The 21289-nt window shown below is 41.4% G+C and overlaps 1 protein-coding gene across 1 annotated transcript; it reads left to right on the forward strand.

Moving 5' to 3' along the window:
* The first annotated feature begins 2502 nt into the window (after positions 1 to 2502).
* ZNF367 (zinc finger protein 367) lies at positions 2503 to 20103 on the forward strand. Its single transcript, XM_084629413.1, has 5 exons — positions 2503 to 7587; positions 10427 to 10577; positions 15428 to 15547; positions 15902 to 16040; positions 17509 to 20103. The coding sequence occupies exons 1-5, from the start codon at positions 7249 to 7251 to the stop codon at positions 17744 to 17746; spliced, it is 987 nt and encodes a 328-aa protein (XP_084485539.1). The 5' UTR covers positions 2503 to 7248; the 3' UTR covers positions 17747 to 20103.
* Positions 20104 to 21289: the final 1186 nt, after the last annotated feature.

Raw genomic sequence — 21289 nt, forward strand, 5'->3', positions numbered from 1 at the left:
CCTCTGCCCCATCCAACCGCCCCCCGGGACTCCCACACCTATCCAACGGTCCCTGTCCCCTGACTGCCCCAGGCCCCCAGCTCCCTTACTATGCCACTCAGAGCAGCATGTCTGGCAGCCACGCAGCCCAGCCAGAATCAGACATGCTGCTGTGCTGCCCTGCAAGAGCACGCGGCCCCGCGGCCCAGAGCACTGCCCACACTGTGGCATGGCTGTGGGGAAAAGGAGACAGCAGGGGAAGGGCTGGGGGCTAGCCTCCCCACCGGGGAGCTCAAGGGCCGGGCAGCACAGTCCCACGGGCCACCATAGTTTGCCCACCTCTGACCTAGGTCAATCTAACCGCATCTCTCAGGGCTGTAAAAAACTAAGGCACCATAGTTAGGTCAACCTAGCCCCCATGTAAATGGAGTTAGGTGCAATGAAGAATTCTTGCATCCACCTACTACCACCTCTGGAGGGGGTGGTTATACTACTGCAACAGAAAAGCCCTTCCATCCATCTCTGAAGTAAGGGTCTGTGTTAGAGCGGAGCACCACAGCTGGGCCACTAACGCTGTTGTTGTATTCAGGGCCGGATTTCCAATTAGTCACAGCACGCACGTGCCTAGGGGCACCTAGAAGTTAAAAATGGGTTAAAAGTTTCAATTATTATGGAAAACACAAAGGTCAGCTGTAGGCAAAGGGGGTGCTGAAGATGCTGTGCCTAAGCGGGCATAAGGTGTAAACCTGGCCCTGCTTGTACTGCAAACGTACCCTCAGTAATAATAATTAGTCTGGTACTAAACTGGTAGAAGGTTGATGCTGCTCATGGTGTAGTATGTTATTCCCAGTTGCATAGAAACTCTTTCCTTAACCTTTGTATTAGATAATTTTAATATTAGCTTTAATTTAAAAAATATTCCTGTAAGATGCCATAGGTAAAGGGGGGGTGTTACCTCTGCAAAGGTCAAAACAGAAGACTCCAGGGCACCCTTTCACATTAACTAATGAAATAGTACACATTAATTGAAGTCAATGGAGTTCTGGCCAATCAGGCTATGGCTGAATTTCGCTGTAAAACATTTACTATTCCTTTTCACTTACACGCATTAAAGGTTATGGTGCCAGCAAATGTAGCAGAGTGTAAAGCACAGGCATTTGTAATACATTACTTGATTAGTTTTTCTTTACACAACAATCCCAGCAAGCTGGCAAATGTGCAGATGCAATAAATGAGAAAATAATGCTATTATTACTCAAGAAATCAGTTGTTTTGGTTAGAGGATGGTTGGGGGAAGCAGAGAAAAAAAAAAAAAGAATGCCTAATAGTTGTTTCTAGAAAGTCTAAAGGCTTCTGGTTGAAGTCTTCTGGATATCTTTACACAGTCAAGTTAAATTGACCATAAAACTGAAGGGTTGAAATTAGAGGTTAAAAGGAAGAAATAGGGATTCCTGATAAATATCCTCGGAGGTTGACCAAAATAGTGTTTTCTCCACCCGTCTTGTGAGGAACACAGAGGGCTTGACTTGGGCTAGGTAATGCCAGATTGGCGACCTAGTTTTTAGACTGACATCTCAGAATTGCTTTCTTTAAGGGATTGTATACATGGAGAAATTAACCAGAGTAACTACTGGATGTGAATTAAGATAAACCCGGAAAAAAAACCACTTTTTCGGGAATAAGAGTGTCTACAGGGGGAGCTATTCTGGAATACCTATTGCACTTTCAGTTCCCCTATCTTATTCCAGAGTAACCTCCCCATATAGATAAACCATAAATCTCCTGCCCTTATGTTTTCAAAGAAAACGATGAAAAAACATAATCTGAGCACAAATCAGTGAAGTGTTCACTCTCTGCCTGCATCTGCTGATAGCATGAAAGAATAGCTCTAATGCGGTGTTGACTCAAATGCCCAATAATGAAAATTTAAATGTCAATGTTGTTAACTATTTCACTGCAAATCAAAGCATATATGAAAAGAGGAAGAATCATATTATTAAAGTTTGCACAATTCACTATAAATGTAATTTTATTTTCTTAAAACTTGGGCAAGTACTAGTACATTCTGTCCTGTGGTGCTAATAAAACAGATTAGAGAAGAAAGCATCTAAACCTCACCATGAGGAAGCCAATGCAGCAGAGCACCACTGGGCATCCAAGCTTTCTCAGACCAACATACTGGCTGCCCTCACCTGCATTTACAAGGATTGAATGCACAAATCATATAAGTAGCCATGAAAATGTTTTAGTACACATGTTGCATGTTTTATTCTCCTAATAAAATCACTAACAAGGAATACAATTAGAGATGGGCCCGGTGGATCTGAAAATTTCTCTAAAGTTTGGCTTTGTTTGGATCTGACTTTCTGAGTCATTCTGTTTTAGAAAAGTGGCCTCCCACAAATCTCAGATCTGATGCTGAGCTTCACCACCTCTTAGGGTTCTTTGAATGTGGGGTTTTTGGTTCAGAGTCCCTTTTAAATAAAAAATACTAGAAATAATTTTAGTAGTAATTATCAAATATTATAAAATTAATAGAGATGGCATAGCACCACGTCAGCAATGAAAACTTGTATCCCATGAAGTTGATGGCAAAGCTCTCATGTGGAAATTCAGTGTAGTTATATTCAAAATCAGAGAGAGAAAGCTGAGTTACTGTACTGTTAGTACTTCTGTGGTGCATTTTAGATCCCTGCATGGGACTATTCTTTAATCTCACTCCTGCTGTTATTGCAGTGGGTTGTGTGGGACCCACAGGATCCCAGTCCCACTGCAGGGCTCTAGTACATCTAGCCTGCTGCCTATAGCCTGTCTGAAAACCTTGTTCTCCCCCTTGCACTCATCATCCTTACATTCCTAAACATGGCTCACATACTGCATGTTTAAGAGACTTTTTTTTTTTTTTTTTTTACTGCTCACAGTAATTTCCACTTGGCTGCTGTCTCGCTGGCAAGTGGTACACAAGTCCTCTTTGCGCTGCAAAAGCAATTTGAGACTCACTGTACTAGTTGAAGGAAGAGTGCAGATGGGCCAGCAGTGAGGGATGTTGGCAGAGCTTAAGGAAAATGGCACTAGTACTATAACTTTTTTGTTGGGTAACTGTGACAGATATGGAGTACTTGTGGCACCTTAGAGACTAACCAATTTATTTGAGCATAAGCTTTCGTGATGCATCTGATGAAGTGAGCTGTAGCTCACGAAAGCTTATGCTCAAATAAATTGGTTAGTCTCTAAGGTGCCACAAGTACTCCTTTTCTTTTTGCATATACAGACTAACACGGCTGCTACTCTGAAACCTGTGACAGATATGGCAATATCCTGACCAAACCTTCTTAAATTAAGTTAAACATTATTGAATTAAGTATTTTTAGAACTCCAGTGTATTAAAAATGCAATTATGTATTAGTGTGACATTGTATGAAACTTCTTTAAGAGGCAGACAGAATTAATACAATATCTGGGAAGTACTGAGGGCAGCAGAAAGTGAAAAGGGACCAGAACAAGAAGGCAAGACTGAGCGGAAGGAAGGAAGGAGATGGGGTGCAGCAGAATTCTGGACTCCCCTTAACAGACACTGACTAGGGGACTTGTGGACTGAGGAGGACACTGTGGCAAGAATTTGTGTACAGGTTTTGTTGTTTTCCCACACAGCTGTGTATCTCTTGCTCTTGCTGCATAAAGTATGACTGGTTTAGAATGTCTTTTTCAGTCTGTATATTTTTGCTTTAGCTATCACATGTTCCTGAAGATTTAAACTGTACCAGTTTGCCCACAAAGTGGAGCTCTGCCTCTGAGAAAGGGAGTGCTTAAGCTACTGGAATGTAGAGGGTAAGCACTGGTCGTAGGGCCCTAAGGCAGCTGGGCTGTGAGCTCCCACATCCAGCAGGGGTACCAAATAGAGAGAGGGTGCCAGAAAGACTAATGGAAGAGATGACTGAAGCCTGCCCAGACAAAGGGAGCTTAAAAGCATATGGGTCCAGTGTGTAGGAAGTGAACCAAACACAGCAGCCTGGTGAGTGTCCAAAAGGGGGAGTTTGACCAGACCTATGACAATTAGTAAAAAAAAATGCAATTATCCTTTTAGGTGTATACTGGATAAATTCAAATATACAGGTGTATCTATTTCCAAATCTTTTCTCTTCATTTGTTAAAACATTTTCTAACAATGCTGATTTTTTTATAAGCTGGATAGGTAGTATTTATTCTATATTAAAGATGAACAAGCTTCACAGGTTATGTCTTCATGCGTCTCAGTTTTGAACCCTTTTAAAAAAAAAACAAAACACTTCAAATGGATAAAGTAAAAGATGATACAGGCCCTGGATCTGTAATGCAATCTGCTAGTGTGGATTGCTGGATCCATGTGGAGTAGTATTAACTTCAATGAGAATCTTTTGGGATGTAGGTGTCCATGCTAGCAGCTGCTCAGATATGTTGGCAATGGTTAGATCGGTTCAACCAATTTTTTTTTTTTTTTACAAATGGTATAATGCTAAATTATCCAAAAGCAATTTCACTGTCTATATTCAGACAATTTATTGCTACCATTTACATATTAGTTGAAACTTGGGAATCTTTTTGGTTATACAGAATCATGTGTTCTCTTGTAAAGATGGAAATTTTATTACTAATTTATGTTTTGGAATACAAGGTGTGGGTTATACATGTGAAAGAAAGATCCCAAGTACTTTAATCAATGCTGGAGAACTTGTATTCAAAACAACATATTTTGGACACATCTACTGATTATTCCATATTGCGAAGATGGAATAAGTAACTGAATCAATAACAAATTGGATTAGAACCCTTCAATATGCTGTTAGTGGGAAGATGTATCAATGGACAAATATCAAGAAACTAACGCTGCAGCTATTACTCTGCAAAATAACAATGCAAGAAATTGGCTACATGCCTAGAACTTTTAAGCATCACAGAATGGAACAAATGTCTGTACATTGATTAGGGTAGAAAGGTTAACTCACTCAGCAAATAATTTTCTTGATACAGATTACAAACGATGTTCACTTTAGCACACATGAAACTGTTAATGTGTAAAAAGAAAAGGAGTGCTTGTGGCACCTTGGAGACTAACAAATTTATTTGAGCATAAGCTTTCGTGAGCTACAGCTCACTTCATCGGAATCCAGCTTATGCTCAAATAAATTTGTTAGTCTCTGAGGTGCCACAAGTACTCCTTTTCTTTTTGTGGATACAGACTAACACCGCTGCTACTCTGAAACCTGTTAATGTGTAAGGAAATCAAATACTAATAAAATTCCATTGCAGCTATAGATTACTTCTGATTCAGTACCAAATAAGAGTTCTGAATCATTTAGGATGCTCTAACTACAGTTGTACATCCCGGGGGCAAACTGTCCCCCAAGTATCACAAGGGCTTGTTTCTTGTTTCTGAAACTGACTTGCAGAACTTTAAAAAACGCATGTTAATTGAAACTGATGAAGACAGGGCAGATGATCTGACATGCCAGATATGTAGTATGTAGGAAATTATCCTGATTGGAGCCTTTAGATGCTATTGCAATATGAACAGGAGTAACTTTAAAATGCAATCTCTGTCTGTTTTGAGATATTTGACTTTTCAAGCAGAGAGCACAGGGTCTTCAAAGCACAGGCAGATTTTTTTTTCCCCCTTTTGATAATGCTGCTTTCATAGGACAATGGTTCTGCCACTTCAAAAGCACACACCCACTTCTTCCTGGAAGCATCTACAACGACTGGGCAGTTACCATCAACCAGTATATCGATGATAACTATTTACTCATCGAGTTAAAATGTTTGATTTTCTTTAAAACGAAGCCCTAACAGCGTTGTAAAATCCGCCTCCAGATCTCGGGGCAAACACAACATAACAAACATCCCCTTGGGGAACTCAGTCTTCCAATCTAGGCAGAGCGGAGAAGGACAGCAGTCCCGGCCTGGCCACCACAGCCTGCCAGGGCCTCCTCTTCAAGCCACGGCCCCCAGCGCGGAGAGACTCATGGGCGGGCCCGGCTCGCCGGTTGTCTAATGAAAGGCAGGTTCAGCCTTGCAGGTTGCGGAGAAAAGCTTGCGATGAAGAGCGCGCCCGCTGTCCTTGTTACGTCTCCTCCCGGGGAGCGCTGCTCACTCTGCCTGGGGCACTAGGTGCCCGAAATCAGCAGACGCGGCCACCCCCGCAGCACAGGGGCTCTATGCAGGAGGTGGCAAGGCTGCCCGCCGACCGCTGCGCCGGGTACGTCCCGGCGCCTGCAGCGGCCCACGGGCCAGGCGGTGCGTAGCCCAGCGCGGGAAAGCCGGGCTGCGCCCACAGCAGCAAGCGGCACCTGGCACGGAGCGAGGCGGGGGTGGAGCCTGGAGCGTGCGGTCGCTGGCTTAACAGTGCCCGGGGGAGGGAGAGGGAGGAGCCGCCAGAGGCCCTAGCAATACCTCCGCCTACCCGCTTTAAGATGAACAGGTGACACAGCAAGAGACGTCATAAATGGTGAAAGCGCGCGGGAAGCTATCTTCCGCCTCCAGGATTGGCCAAAAGAATAAGACAACAACAACGCCCGCCAAACTCAGCAACCCGCCCGGCCTCTTTACAGCCGACCATAAGGCCACGATGGCCCCGCCTCCTTCCTTCAGCGGCCCAATCAGCACCCGACCAACTCCGTCGGAGCGGCGCCCCTAGTGCAGGGCGGAGCATCGCTGCCGCTGGCCCGCGATCCCAAGAAGTTTCGAATTCTGTAGGCCGGAGAGCTCTCCCGCCAATGGCGGGGCCTGGATGTGACCGGGCTCCACCCACATCCCGCCCCCGGGGGCGTGGCCGGCCATTTTCTCACAGGTGATTGCCTGAACTTGGCTGTCACTCCATTATATATCAACGGGATTCGGTGATTGGTTCCGCCCAGGCGCGAAATGTAACGCGGGAAAATCTTGGGCTCGGCAGGGGCCGGGCTGCCTGCAGGCTCGGAAGGGTTGCGGCGGCGGCTCGGGCTCTGTTGTGACCGAGGCCAGGTTGAGGAGCCGACGCCGCTGCAAACGAGAGGAGCGCAGGTGTGGCCCCTTCTCCGCGGGCTGCTGCCATGGCCGGCGGCCGCCGCTGACACCGCGGCTCAGCAGGTCCGCGGCCGGAGCGGAAGGGGAGACCCGGAGAGGACCGGCTGGCGATGAGTGGCTGAGGCGGATCGGGCGGTGACAGGCGGCCGCAGGGTGAGATCTCGGCGCCCGGGAGAGCGGGCCTGAGCCGCCACAGAGATTCCCCGCCCCGCTGTCTGCGAGGGGCTAGCGATGGCGGAGAGGCCGCCCCCGGGCCCCCCGGTGATCTTCTGCCAGGACTCCCCGAAGCGGGTCCTGGTCTCCGTTATTAAAACCACGCCGATTAAACCGTCCCGGGGGGGTGAGGAGCCGGCGCCCCCACCGCCCGTCCCCACCAGCCCCGGCTTCAGTGACTTCATGGTGTATCCCTGGCGCTGGGGGGAAAACGCGCACAACGTGACCCTCAGCCCCAGTAGCGCCGCCGCTCCCTCCTCCGTCCAGCAGCCTCGAGGGGGGGTGGTCAGAGCCTCCAGCGGGGAGGATGAGGAGGCGGGCAGCCCAGATAGCGGCGGCGGCGGCAGCCACCTGAAGGTGAGTTCGAAGGGAGCATGCCAGGGAGCTGGGCACGATGGGGTTAAACCCTCGCCGGGCCCATAGGATGGGGGAGGCGCTGCCGCCGCGGGGCGCTTGCGGGCATCGGTGAGGGCGGGCGCCGGGCGTCTGTCCGGTTTAAAGGGTGAATCTCTGGCCACCACCCCCGATTTAAAGTGAAGTCACTTCCGGGTGCAGCTCGTGCGCCGGTGACGACACATTCGCGCGCCAAAATTATACCCGCCAGACGCTCGCTCGCCGTTTGCCTGTGTCATATGCCGGCTGGGGAGGGCGCGACCGCGCTCCAGCTCCACTTTTGTGCGCAGGCGCGGTGCGGTATGTCAGCCTATAAGCCTAGGGTTCTGCTGGGGGCGGGGCTGCCTGCAGTCTGGGCATTCGGGGTCTGGGACGCGGAGGCCGGGGCTGGGAGCAGAGCTGCGGGGAGCGTGGCCCAGTGACTTGACACCCCTCTCGGTAAACTCTCGGGCATGGGGGTCGTTACAGTGGTAGAATTTCACCTGTTCTCAACTCGTGGCCCTTTGCAGCCTCTGCAGTGCAGCCCCACCCCGCACAGTGCTTCTGTACAAATGCTCCGTGAGACGCCAGCTGTGTCTCGCCGATTCCAGACCACATGCTCAGCTTCCCAGTAAAAATGCTTCTCCAAACTGACAACCCAGCAAAGCCAGCCTGGCCCTGAGAGTCCAGCTGTGCTCTTACTTCCCACCCTCAGCCTTAGTAACAACTGAATCTGTTTTACCGCAACCCCAGCCAAGGTGTAGAGTGTGAGGAGGTCATTTGGTCGTTCAAACTTCCTCTAAACTCCTGGTTGCAGTTGAGGAAATGTAGATCTTTAAATACATGATCCTTCTGCACATTGGCTGGCTGGCTGAGTTCTTTCAAGATTCAGGCCCCTCTAAAACAATCTTTTACTTCATTTATATCCCAGTGTTAAAATAGGAACCCTTCAAAAAGGGCATTACTAAAAATATTAGTGATAAAAATCAGAGGGGTAGCTGTGTAGGTCTAGATATGTAAAAGCAGCAAAGAGTCCTGTGGCATCTTATAGACTAACATGTATTGAAGCATAAGCTTTCATGGGTGAATACCCCCTTTGTCTGATGCATGTAGTGGACATTTCCAGAGGCAGGTATAAATATGCAAGCAAGAATCAGGCTAGGGATAACGAGGTTAGTTCAATCAGGGAGGATAAGGCTCTCTTCTAGCAGTTGAGGTGTGAACACCAAGGGAGGAGAAACTGCTTTTGTAGTTGGCTAACCATTCAGTCTTTGATTACAGCGACTCTTTGCTGCCTTTAGTGATAAAAATGTAAATAGCAACTTAGCTGAGTTGTATAAGTCTCAGAACAATACATTCCAAGACTTCTTGTGTATTACTTACATTCATACAAATGCTATTGCCACGTCTTTTCTGGACCTGAAGTTTAAAAATGTGCTCAAATCAATCTGTTAGCTGACAGAGGACTATGCATGATGTGGTAGTTCTCTTTCCTTTTCACAAGTGGAGCAGTTCAGTCATGACAAAGGTTGCCTCTTGTTCTGTTATGCTCAGTCCAACTGATCCAAAGTTGGAATGGCCTTTATACTTTCAATTATAATTTCATGGTGTCAGTTGTAGGGAAAGGGAGAAGTTTAGCGGGAGGAGACTCTCAATCCTGACACTCCCTGAGATAGGAGCTAGGTGACTTAGTCTAATATATTTTAAAAGTTACAAAAAAAAGTTTGGCTCTTTCCAAAATATTCTAGAATATCATATAATAGTCTTCCCTCTGCCACGATGATAGTGCTGTGCAAGTAGGTTTCACCATAGGAGGTGAAATCAGTGATGTTTTTATTTACACTGTATTCCTCAATCCTTGAACAAGAGTACTCAAGCAGCACACAGGTTTCAGAGTAGCAGCCGTGTTAGTCTGTATTCGCAAAAAGAAAAGGAGTACTAGTGGCACCTTAGAGACTAACCAGTTTATTTGAGCATAAGCTTTCGTGAGCTACAGCTCACTTCATCGGATGCATTCTGTGGCAGCACACAGGCAATCCTCTTTTTCAGGAATCTAAGCCCAAACACCAATGCCTGGGACAGAGTTGCTCCCTGAAAACCAAGAATTCTCTTTCCTTAAAGAGATTAAGGCAGAGAGCAAATTGTGCTGCTGCTTGCAGTGGCTACCCCAAAAAGAAATTACATCACCAAATTAAGAACAATGTAACGTTTATTTGAAGATTGAATAGAGCTCATATGCTGAGAACTTTTTTTTTTTTTAAACTATGTAATAGGGCCATCTGGTGACTCCTACCATAAAATAATTTAGAGTGCCAGATATACCCTAACTTCGTATTTGTTGTGCTTTCATGATATACTTTATTTTTAAACAATAAACTGGTTCAAGAGTTAATGTTAAATCGAGGTAATCCGTGGGTCCAGCTCTTTCACTCTTACATGTCTGTGTGTGTGTATATATATAACTTGAATGCTATTGTTGTGTTTATACAATGACATCATGTTTCTAGTATCTAATTACTTGTGTTCTTTAAAAATGACATTTAAGCTGGAGCTTTGTGATTAACTTGTTTTCAGGGAAGAATAGTTGCTATGGATTTAAATCTCTTGATGTGGTTCTTTTAATGTTTGATGAATAATTACGATGGAGGAAAATAAAAGCTATTAAACAACTGCATTTTCCTGATGTGTTGGTACATACTTTCGAGAAACAGAAAGTTCCTGTTTAGAAAAGCTTCCCTTGGACTGAATCATTTGTCTGCAAGTACTATATTAATATTTTTTAAACAAACTGCACAGTTTCTTAACAGTGTGGGTTTTTTGATAGGATGGTATTAGACGTGGCCGACCAAGAGCAGACACAGTGCGAGATCTAATAAGTGAGGGAGAGCATTCATCCAGCCGAATCCGTTGTAACATCTGCAACAGGGTGTTTCCACGAGAGAAATCTTTACAGGCACACAAAAGAACTCACACTGGTAAGTGAAAGGAATGTAATGTTGTGCATAGAAAAAATATTTATCAAGTAGTTAAGATTTTAGCTTGGAAGTTCTTCCATTCTTACAATTAGTATTCTGGTCTAGTTATTGAATGGACTACTTTTTTCCCTGAGGTCTGTTAGTGTGGTCAAGACATTGTTTAAATTTATCTTTGTGTAACTGCTTGTGTTTATACTGGAGTAATTGTGGCAGAGCAACCAGCATTGCTGTGATAAAAGGAAACATTTAGAGATTGTTTCCCTCTGCTTTAGTGACATGTTACACTTAGTAACTGAAAAAAAGGAGGATTTTTTTTCTTGGTTTTACTCTATATATGATGGTACTTTTCACTTTCTTTTCTGTTTCCCTCTTGTGTGGGTCTTTCACACAACAATGGAAGGGTGAGTGCAGAGAAGGAAAATGTTAATAAAGCCATAAAAATTGTCGGGGAGCTTTAGGCCAGGTATTATTATATTTTGAGTTTAAAAAAAAATTGACTAGATTTAAATAGACCTTGCCCTCTCTCATTTTCTTCATTACCACCCCTTCTTTTTGTGTTTATTATTTGATGATGTAATATGTTTCTGGGTTAAATTTAAGGATAAAATTTCTTCCTATGAGTAGTTATTTAATAATTGTGTAGCTAACATGCATTTAGATTAGGGGAGATCAGATTTTTTTTTAACTTTATCTAGATGCTCCGTTTTGCTCAGCTCTTGGCTGTTAGGGGGAAAAAACTGCTGACTATTTTAACACAGACCTTTGACCACCGAACTGCATCTTTTTGGGGAAAAATAATGTAAGAGTGTTACAGAAAAATGGTTAATTCTTTGCTCAAACATTATGCATTGACAAACTGGACCCATCTTGCTTTTGAAAAGGAGATTCATTGTTCCCTTATACTAAGCATAATTGAACAGATTTTTCTTATGTACCTGACATTGTATTCTGCAATAAAATGTCACAATAATTGATAATACCTTCAAAATAACTTGCCTCCTGTGGTTTATTTTTCTGGATCAAATAAGGCAAGTCTGCCTGTCTGCCAGTATTAAACGCCAATTTCTCTATTCTTTTTTGGTCACACACAAGATGTCCTTGTATTTCATTTTCCTTGGTAACTTTAAACTTCCATCCCTGAAGTGCTAACCGATTCAGATTGTCTTAATGGAAAACTCGTTGGGTCAGATACATCCTTGGTGATGATACTCCATTGACTTATATAGATTTACTACGGTACTAGATTTGGCCAGTTAGATCTCACAAAAAGACTATTTGCCCATTTCATTTACTTTTGAAATTTCCCTGTAGAATAGGAAGGCAGAAATTATTAGCTGTATTTATTATTTGCAGATTTGTCTTCAGCTGACCTAATATTCTGCCTCTAAATCCTGATGTCCTTTCTTAGGCAAACTCCCATTGACTTTAGTGGTAGTTTGCCTGTATAACTGAAGGTCTTAACGCATTTCTGTAGACAGCAGGCAGCAAATAGCTGGGAAGAGAAGAAAATCTGAAGTTTTTTTTGCAGCCTTCCTAAAACTGCCCCTCCTAGCCCTAGCTATTAGGGCTCTGTAAAGGACAGAAGCCTTCTTGGAGACATTCTACCATTGGTTGGGTTGCATATGACAGCTTAGTAGTAGCTGCCAGAGGCTTTGGAGAGGCAGGAAATACAGCTTAACGCTGTAGTATTGCTTCCCCTAAACCTTCACAGTGAAATTTGAAGCAGGGCAAGGTTCATCACCATAATGAGTAGCATATTGCCAACCCCATTCACAAGTCACTATGATTCTCCATCCAAATCCATATCAAGCTCTTGCTTCTGTGCAAGTCCAGGAAATGCTAACAGTGTTGTGGAGGCAACAACCCCATTTTCTCTTGGAAAGGGTAGGATCTGTGGATTTCTGTGCATGGACCAAGGGTGATCGGGCTCCATTTATGGACCTCAGGATTTGGCCATAGGCTAGGGACTTAGGCCCAGATCCCCAAAGGTATTTAGACTCTTAACTTCCATTGTAATCAGAGCTTTATTTCTGAAATGTTAGCAATACTGTTTCTTTTGGTCAGTATTCTTTTGGCCAAACAGTATTTGTTTAGTATCACCTAGTGGTGGAATTGTGAACAGTGCTACAGATTTTGAACATAACTTCAGCCAAGTGCCGCCCTTCATGTACTAGACCAGAGGGGCGGCTCCAGCCTCTTCCCAGTGCAGGGCTGAGGTTGGCTAGAATGAAAATTGAGAGGGCAGGGGCACTATACATGCTGTGGGCACACATGCTAGCTTATTTTTTAACAATATGCACTTAAATGTGTGTTTTATCTGTTATCCTCAGAAGGGGAATAAAAATATAAAGTGATTGATTGGTTTTAAACTTCATCTGTAGCAGCTCACTTGTGCAACATTTATTTACAGAAAACCAACAGGAAAAATAATTAAGCCAATAAACTAATAACTAACAAATGCAAACTTCTGGGGAAAAAAATCACTGGTTAAATAATATTAATAGCTAATTACTTTAAATTGGAGAAAGTACTGTATTATATTTCAAAATTCTGCCATTTTCACATGGCAAAGTAAGATATTTGGAGACTCAGAGCCATGATACAACTCACGCTGCAGTCAATCTGGAGCAGGGGGCCTTGGTGCAAGAAAGAGAGAACTGAACACACAGGTGCTATAGAAGGCATTACCTGAACACCACCTGCTCTGTGCTCAGTCTTTAGCAACGGGAAGAGGCAGTGGGTGGGAAAGGGAATGGATGCTGGTTCTATGTTGCTCCTGAGCCCAAGCCAGATTGCAAACCGAAACGTTGTCGGCCTAAGCCAGAGCATGTGCAGCTGCAGCAGGCATGTGGCAGGGAGCCACACTGGGGATGTGAACCATGTAGGGAGGAAGGAGGGGTGCCATTTCAGATGGGGGGTGGACTTTTACTGTGATTCCAGGGGCTACTTAAGTACCCGAAAACTCCAGGGTTGTGTTTTTTGCAGATAACTTAGAAATGAATTGATAGGAGCAGTGTATCTAATTCCTATATAAAGAAAGAAAAACATATTTAAAAGCCCCTATTAAAGCCATATTTTAAGTTTAGAAAAATTAGGAGATAATACAGCAAGATAATTTCAAACCTTGAGGTATAAATTTTGGAGCCTTAGGACAGATATCAGAAACACAAGTTAGATGCTTTGTACGCATCTATAGTAGAGAGAAATAAAATCTGCTTATTTTCTCTAAAAGACCTACTCTGTTACTGCCATTATCTACTCTATTTTAATCAATTATTTTTTTACTCCACTAAAAACATATTTAATTTTTAACGTGATTGTTTTTTTCCTTTTATTAAGGACAGGAATTTATTTTTCTAATTATTTTGGCATTTATGTTTACTGATCACAATCATGTATGTGACTCTCTAACATTAGACTCCATTACCATTAGTATCAGACTTGGAATTGCATTTATTTTCGTACACATTTTAAGTTACGTTACAAATATAATTAAAAATAAAAATTGAAAAAAGTGACCATCTGCACAATGTTTAAAGTTACTAGTTCAGCTCATTTTTTTAAACTTGTACTGCTAAAGTAAGTACAAGCTAAATTTGCTTTCTAGAAGGACACTATTTGATTGTACCATTTTAAATAATTAATGACAAAGCACAATACGGTAAAAGTAATGATAATTACTCCAGCCAGGACAGGTTAGGTATTTTAGAACTCACTACTCAAAGGATTAAATTTAAGCATAAGAGAAATAAAATTATGAAATGCACAGTCCAGTCAAAAAAACTAATTTAACAGTACTGTAATCTTTAATGAACTTGGAAAGAGTGAAATTATAGAGAATATATGTGCATTTTGACAAAGTACCAAGAAATAATAGTGTGTCTGTGTTGGAGGGAGTATATGAGAGACTGTGTGTGCCTGTGAGTGCACTGTCTCTTTAAGCTGAGCACTCAAGAGCCTGAACAATTGTTCAGTGCAGCAGCTGCAACTCCCACTCCTGAGCCAGAGACACCAGCACAGACAGGCTCCCTGTCCCCCCCAGCTCAGCGGAGATCCACTCAGGCACAGCCACCTCTAACATCGGGCAAGCTCCCACAGCATCCTGCCAGCCATGAATCAGCTTCCCAAAGAAGGGGAGACTGTCAAGACAGCAGCTGGGTGGCTGGAGATTGTCGGCTGCTGGCCAGGTGCCCAGTTTGGGGGGGCTAAGCCAAATTTTGGAGTGGCTGTAGCCTCTGCAAGCCCCCCAAGCCCTCCTCCTGCTAGAGAAAGATTAAATCAGTCACCCCGTAATATAAACATTTGTGCTTATGCATGAGGATTCCTACATTTTACCACAACATAATCACTTCTGCTGTGTTAGGGACACTCAAATCTCTGATTTGTTTGAAAATTACTTCTGTTATAAGTAACACCTAAGATTGTTGCAACTGAAAGTTACTAGAGAATATTTTTTTCTGTAGTCGCTGTTTACTTTGTGTTAGATCAGTTTATTATTCCTTTATATTGTCACTTTGTTTCTCATTTGTGTGGTTCTTTTTACATAGTAACATGGGAAAGGCTGTGTAAATTGCAAAATATCATTGTAAAATCACAACTGTCAAGAGAATTAGGGCAAGTGTAGCACCTAAGACTACTTAAACACTAACTCAGTTGACTAAATTTCAATTTGATGTCCTTGTGGAAGTGGATTTTTACAGTTTCTGGGCAACCATTATCTTTCCACAAAGGATTTTTTTCGTCATTGATTTAGGGGATCCTCAGCAGAAACACTGAGCCATGGACCATCACTAGATGGTGTCCAGACTTTCTGAATTTATAACTCTTAAAATTCTACTCAACTTTTTTAGGTGAAAGGCCTTATTTGTGTGACTATCCAGACTGTGGGAAAGCCTTTGTTCAGAGTGGGCAGCTCAAAACACACCAACGTCTTCACACAGGAGAAAAGCCTTTTGTCTGCTCAGAAAATGGTAAGCCATCAGAAAATAACTGGCAGTATTTAGAGCATGGGCAAGTTTCGCAGTAGTAGTACTATCTAAATGTGCCCTGGATTTCCATTTTAGATAATCTTTTAAAAGGGGGGAAAATAAATCTGTGTGCAATCACATAAACATTTGTCAGTTTAAAAGCAAAGTTCTTAAAAGTATAAGCAGGTTGTTTAAAAAATTACTTAATTTTTTGATTATGGGGCATTCTATGGTGAATTGAATCCAGATTTTAGAGTGGGAAGAAAGTTAATTTAATAATGACTTAGTTTCTTAAATTTTGGGCTTACATGTTGGACAACTGCTTTTCTTGATTATTGTCCTTGCTTTTTTATTAAGGATGTTTAAGCAGATTCACACATGCAAACCGTCATTGCCCCAAGCATCCCTATGCAAGACTGAAGAGAGAAGAACCCACAGGCAGACTGAGTAAAAAACAAACAGCTGACAATAAAGCTGTTGCTGAGTGGCTAGCAAAGTAAGTTCTCTTAAACTGTGACCATCTAGAATTATTTATTAAGATGCTGAGAGCACTGAGATTTGAAATGTCAGTAGAAGCCAAAAACTTTTACACTCATGGTGTTTTTGTCATCTCAGACTATTTTTAAATTCCTGTTGAATTATAATACTTTTTATACAACCTTTATGTGAAACAATTTTTAAAGACTCATCATTATTTCTCTGGGTCTTATTCACCTTGGCAGTTCTCGAATGTATCGATTCCTTCACACCTATGCCACGAGAGACTTAATTTAGCAAAGGACGTATCCATAGAGCCTCTAAGAGAATTAAAATTGTCATCAGTATCAAATACGGACTTGGTACTTTTCACTGACACAACCACCCCAAGTCAGACTTCTTCTTTTAGGCACTTCTTGTGACAGTTTCTCAGGAAGTTCTTAATATTCCCTCCGTGGTTACACAGATGTCTCATTTTGATGAATGTGCTACTGCATGCTGTATAAAAGCATTGTACTCTGAAGATGATACAACACACTTCCTCTGTTCTTCATTTTTCTCTTCAGGTTGAATGATTCAGCTGTTCCCTAGTATGCTATTTGTTTAAATTCCAGAGGTTAGAATTAACTTCTCTAGTGGTAGTTGCTTCTGCTTTTTTTCTCATTGGGATGCATTTTTGATTTTTTCCTTCTCATCTGTTTTCCCTTCTCTATACAATTCTCCCTTTGAGTGGCTCTTTGCTTATTAAAGCAGCTGTTAATACAGTGCTTTCCTTTGGTGCTGCAGTATTCATGGTGTTGAATATGCATGTATGAGGGAAGGTGGTGGTAGTTGTAATAAGAGCGGACTCTCTCTTTGGGGGGAGAGAGAGAGAGAGAGAGTGTGGTCTTGTAGGACTGGGACTTGAGATTTGAATTCAGTTCCTGACTGCCACAGACTTCTAAGCTAGTCTTTTAATCTTAGATTCTGAGACATTAAAACTTCTATCTGTAAAATGTGAATAACAATACTCCCTGTCTTTGGAACAGTGTACATAGGGTTGTGGTGGATCCTCCATCACTAGCAACTTTTAAATCAAGATTGAGTGTTTTCTAAAAGATATACTCTAGTTCAAACAGGAACTATTTCAGGGAAGTTCTCTGGTCTGTGTTTATTAAGGAGATCAGACTAAATTATCAGAGTGGTCCTTCCAGGCCTTCGAATCTATGATGGAGGTGTGGGAACAACATATAGAAAGAATTGGGGGGGAAGGGGGAGGGAGGGAGGGTGTGGACAGGGAGCTGAATACTGAATCATCTTCCTGCGGTGGAAAGCCTTCTGTTTCTTTAAATACCACAAAATAGGGGCTGAGAAATTAGCAATTGGAATGAAATGAATGATCCAATCATGTTAAGATTCTGGTTTGGAAGATTCTTGTCAGCTTTCAATGAAACTTGTTGGTCAAGTTGGATGATGCTTATAAACTATGTAAAACTTTGACTTCACAGGTATTGGGAGACAAGAGAACAGCGCACTCCTACTCTGAAAAGCAAAACAGCTCAGAAAGCTGACCAGGAACAGCAAGATCCCATGGAATATCTTCAGTCTGATGAAGAGGATGATGAGGAAAAAAACAGTGCTCCCTCAGCTGCCCGCCGTCGTCTTCAGGAGCAGCGTGAACGCCTGCATGGTGCACTGGCTCTTATTGAGCTTGCAAACCTGGCTGGAGCACCACTGCGACAGTAGCATAGGAACTGAATCTGCCAGTATATAAAATGTACTGCCTGGTGGTACTTAAACAGTTAGATCCTGGGCATAAGCTAAGCACCTTATTTGCTTGTCATAGGCTGCTATTCTGTAGAATTTATGAAGAATGTTGTTGCCTCACAAGATGGGGTGAGAGAATTGCACTTTTTTGTATGGTAAAAGACAGATGTAAAGTTTTTAAGTATTTTGTAAATATGGGACTGCACAATGCAGGGTCGACAAATTGCATATTGTGGAAAGTTAGATTTTTTGCAAGGTTAATTCATTCATTTGAAGCAGTTCTCACAGGAAGCACTTTCTGAACATAATGCTTGTATGAATAGGAGAATTGTACAGTTAACAAGAGGAGGATTATTTATCTGACTATTTAAACAAAATTACATTTAGTACGTTTGATAATACTGTAAGCAGTGATGCAACCAAGTCTTTAATGGCAATATATTATCTAGTATCACTGAGAAGAGGGCAAAGGTTCTAACTTGTGGCGGCGAAGAAACTAGTTACATAGAAACTATAAGAGTTCAGGATCTTCACTGTGACTGCCGACTGCCCAAAGTATGAGACTGACTTCGCTATCTTATTTTAGACTTAAGATTTCAGTAGAATCTCTTGGTCTGAGTAGCACTTGTTATTCCTAGCACGTGATGTTGGGAACTTTTGCACATTGTCAGGCTTATTTGAAAATGAATGATTAGTCTTGCAAAGTCTAGACATAAAGGTAACAATTGGTAATATTTCTCAGATATTTTGGACCCTGTAATGAGATTTGGCACTTGTTTTGTTAATAAAGTGGGTATTTACAGGGTGGTATTGATTTGTAGTAAACTATTTAGACCTCTTATTAGCTAACACTAAGTTTTAAAGTTCTGCTTTTATATGACTATTAGCAAATAGAAGCCTCCATATTCTTTTGTTTTAAGTGCATAAAGCCACCTTATTGCTTTACTTCAGGATAAGATGTCAAGTTTGTGTTCACTAAGTGTAGTACAGCTATCAGTTAAACACTGCAGAAGAATATTTGCTGTTCAACTAGAAAATAGGCTTCAGAGATAGTTGCAAGTGTGTTTAAATTGTGTGGTTTCATATATCTTTCCCAAATAAATGAAGTTATAGAGCACTGCTTAGTGACCTCAAGCACAAACTGAAAAGTAAGGTTAGCAGTACATCCTCATCACCTCATGTTTTGTATTGGTTTTATCTGACTTACAATACAACAGGCTTGTCTGATGGTCTTATTTTGCCTTTCTTTTGAGCAGCATATAACCAGAGATGTGTAATATGCTAACAGATGATAAAAAATTTGTTGAATTGAGCATGCCCAATTCACCAAATTTTTTTTATATAAATATTTTAATGTTGGGCTGCTGGTTTAGTGATAACAACTGGATTTTTTTGTTAATATCTTCCAAATTTATTGACCTACTGCTTCTGTAGTTCATAACATTACCCAGGCTATAGACTCTTCCCTCTTAATTTTTTTTTAAACTGATTAGATGAGGACAGATGTTTCACAAATATAACATGATTATAGTAGAGAATGCAACTCTTGAATTCAGTTTTTCTAATAACTGATTCCTATAATGGCATGAATTTTATTAACCTGGTACATGTCTACAATTGTTGGTGCACTTAACTGAACAGTGGTCAGAGATTCTAACTTTTAAGTGATGGTGATTTTTAGATTTACCAATGCGGTTCTTAATTTCTTGTGTTCATTTCCTTGTTAATTTATTTGGCCTCAAGCTTTTTTTTTTAAAAAAAACAAACCATTAAATAAAGCAAAATACTCTTCTGTGGCCACCTGGGATATTCTAACTACATACAACTACTTGGCAATTCAAAGGCAGTAGCTGTAAAACCTCTAAGACTAACAGTGTTGGGCCCTAATCCTTCAAGTGGCTGGACATGGGCAGATCTCCTATGCATGCCCACATAGAGCACTGCTGACTTTATAGGTACTCCATGTGGGCACAGGGATCTGTTAGTAGCCAGTTGCAGAAATCAGGACCATGTTTTGGGGTTGGGGAGGAGAACCAGTTTCCCCAATCAATTGTAAAAGGTTCGACACATTTATAGTACTGGAAGAAACTTTATACAAATTATTCAATACATTGAATTTGGTCTAACTAAACACGTTCAAGCAGCTTAACCTGTTTTGTATATGTTATACATTTTGGGAAAATACCAACTAGAATTGTTTGAGGTGTTGAAGACTGCTTTTGGAGTATTTCTTAACATAATTTTGAAATGTTCTGTGCTGCATAAGTGTCAGTTGTAGTTTGGCATGATTTAACAGCAAAAGAATAAAAGTGCTGTAATTTTCATAGGTGCTCCAAATAAAAGTTGGTTTAATTTTAAGTTTAAAATCCAAGTGTTAGCAGTGGTAATTTTTGATCATGTTTTTAATTGTATTTTGTCAAGCTAGTTGCTCTTGACTCCTACAGTTCAATCACTTTATAACTGTTCCTTGACTCTTTTTAAGGGTTTATTGGCCTCACCGATACATTCTTATTGTAGGGAAAAAAAATTACTCTTGCTGTTTACTTCCTAATCTTCTAACTTGAAATTGGTTTCTGAACCTTATTACTGTACTTGATGAGTTCAAGATAATTCACTTCAATGAGAATCCTGTTTGGAGTAATTATGGTAGCCCAAAATGAATAAACCTGGCAAGAATACGTTTTCTTGAAGTAGTCCAAGCTAGTGAAGTGTCCTACTTCATGACCAACAATTCAGTTTGCAGTTGATCTGTTCATTTTTATGTTCTTATTTTTTGTCAGACATGGTATGTGTGAAAGAGCTTATCAGCAGGGTAGATTTGATTTAAATCAAATCTATTTAAATCACTAGGCAGGAAGACTCAATTTAATCATTCTACATAAAAGTGAATTCTTGTTGGTTGTTATAACCTAGAGAGACGTAGGTTTCATTTTTAGGAGGTACACACTATACATTTTTAAAGTGATTTATTTTGAAAACTTTTTAGCTGTAAAACTAGTCTATCAGAAAATGAATGATTTTTTTGTTATTTAATTTACCAAAGGTAATTGAAGATATCTATGAAGTCATTGGGAGGTGAACTATCTCCAATTCAACAGGTTAATCAATATTTGGAGGATTTTCTTGCCATGCTGTATTAGGAGGAGAACATCACCAGACAGACCTTTTAAATTGTTTTATTTAACTAAAACAACAATGTTATGTATTCTTGGTTTTTGTTCAACAGCAAGCATAGAATTTTAACAAAACAAGCATGTGAATTTTTGAATTTAAACATAAGTTTTTTTAAATCAGGTTTGTTTTTGTTTTTAACTAAAATAGTTAAATGAAATATTAAACAAATTAAGTGGACTGTCAGGTAAGTCAACATAAGAAGCTTAAAATATTGGCTTCTGCAGCTAACTCAGTCATCTTCACCTTCATTTTCCTGTTCATAGTCTGGAAAAGAGGAAAAAAAAAGCTTCCCTGCTTTTTCAGGTCCTAACAGATTTCTCAATTTGGAATGAATTAGTCCAAAGGAAG

The sequence above is a fragment of the Lepidochelys olivacea genome (assembly GCF_965140295.1).
Source record: "Lepidochelys olivacea isolate rLepOli2 genome assembly, chromosome: 5".
Lineage (NCBI taxonomy): Eukaryota > Metazoa > Chordata > Testudines > Cheloniidae > Lepidochelys > Lepidochelys olivacea.

Coding starts and splice junctions, on each gene's coding strand:
- ZNF367 (XM_084629413.1), top strand. CDS start 7,249: ATGGCGGAGAGGCCGCCCCCGGGCCCCCCGGTGATCTTCTGCCAGGAC. Junction 15,548..15,901: donor TTTTGTCTGCTCAGAAAATG/GTAAGCCATCAG, acceptor TTTTTTATTAAG/GATGTTTAAGCAGATTCACA. Junction 16,041..17,508: donor GTTGCTGAGTGGCTAGCAAA/GTAAGTTCTCTT, acceptor TTGACTTCACAG/GTATTGGGAGACAAGAGAAC.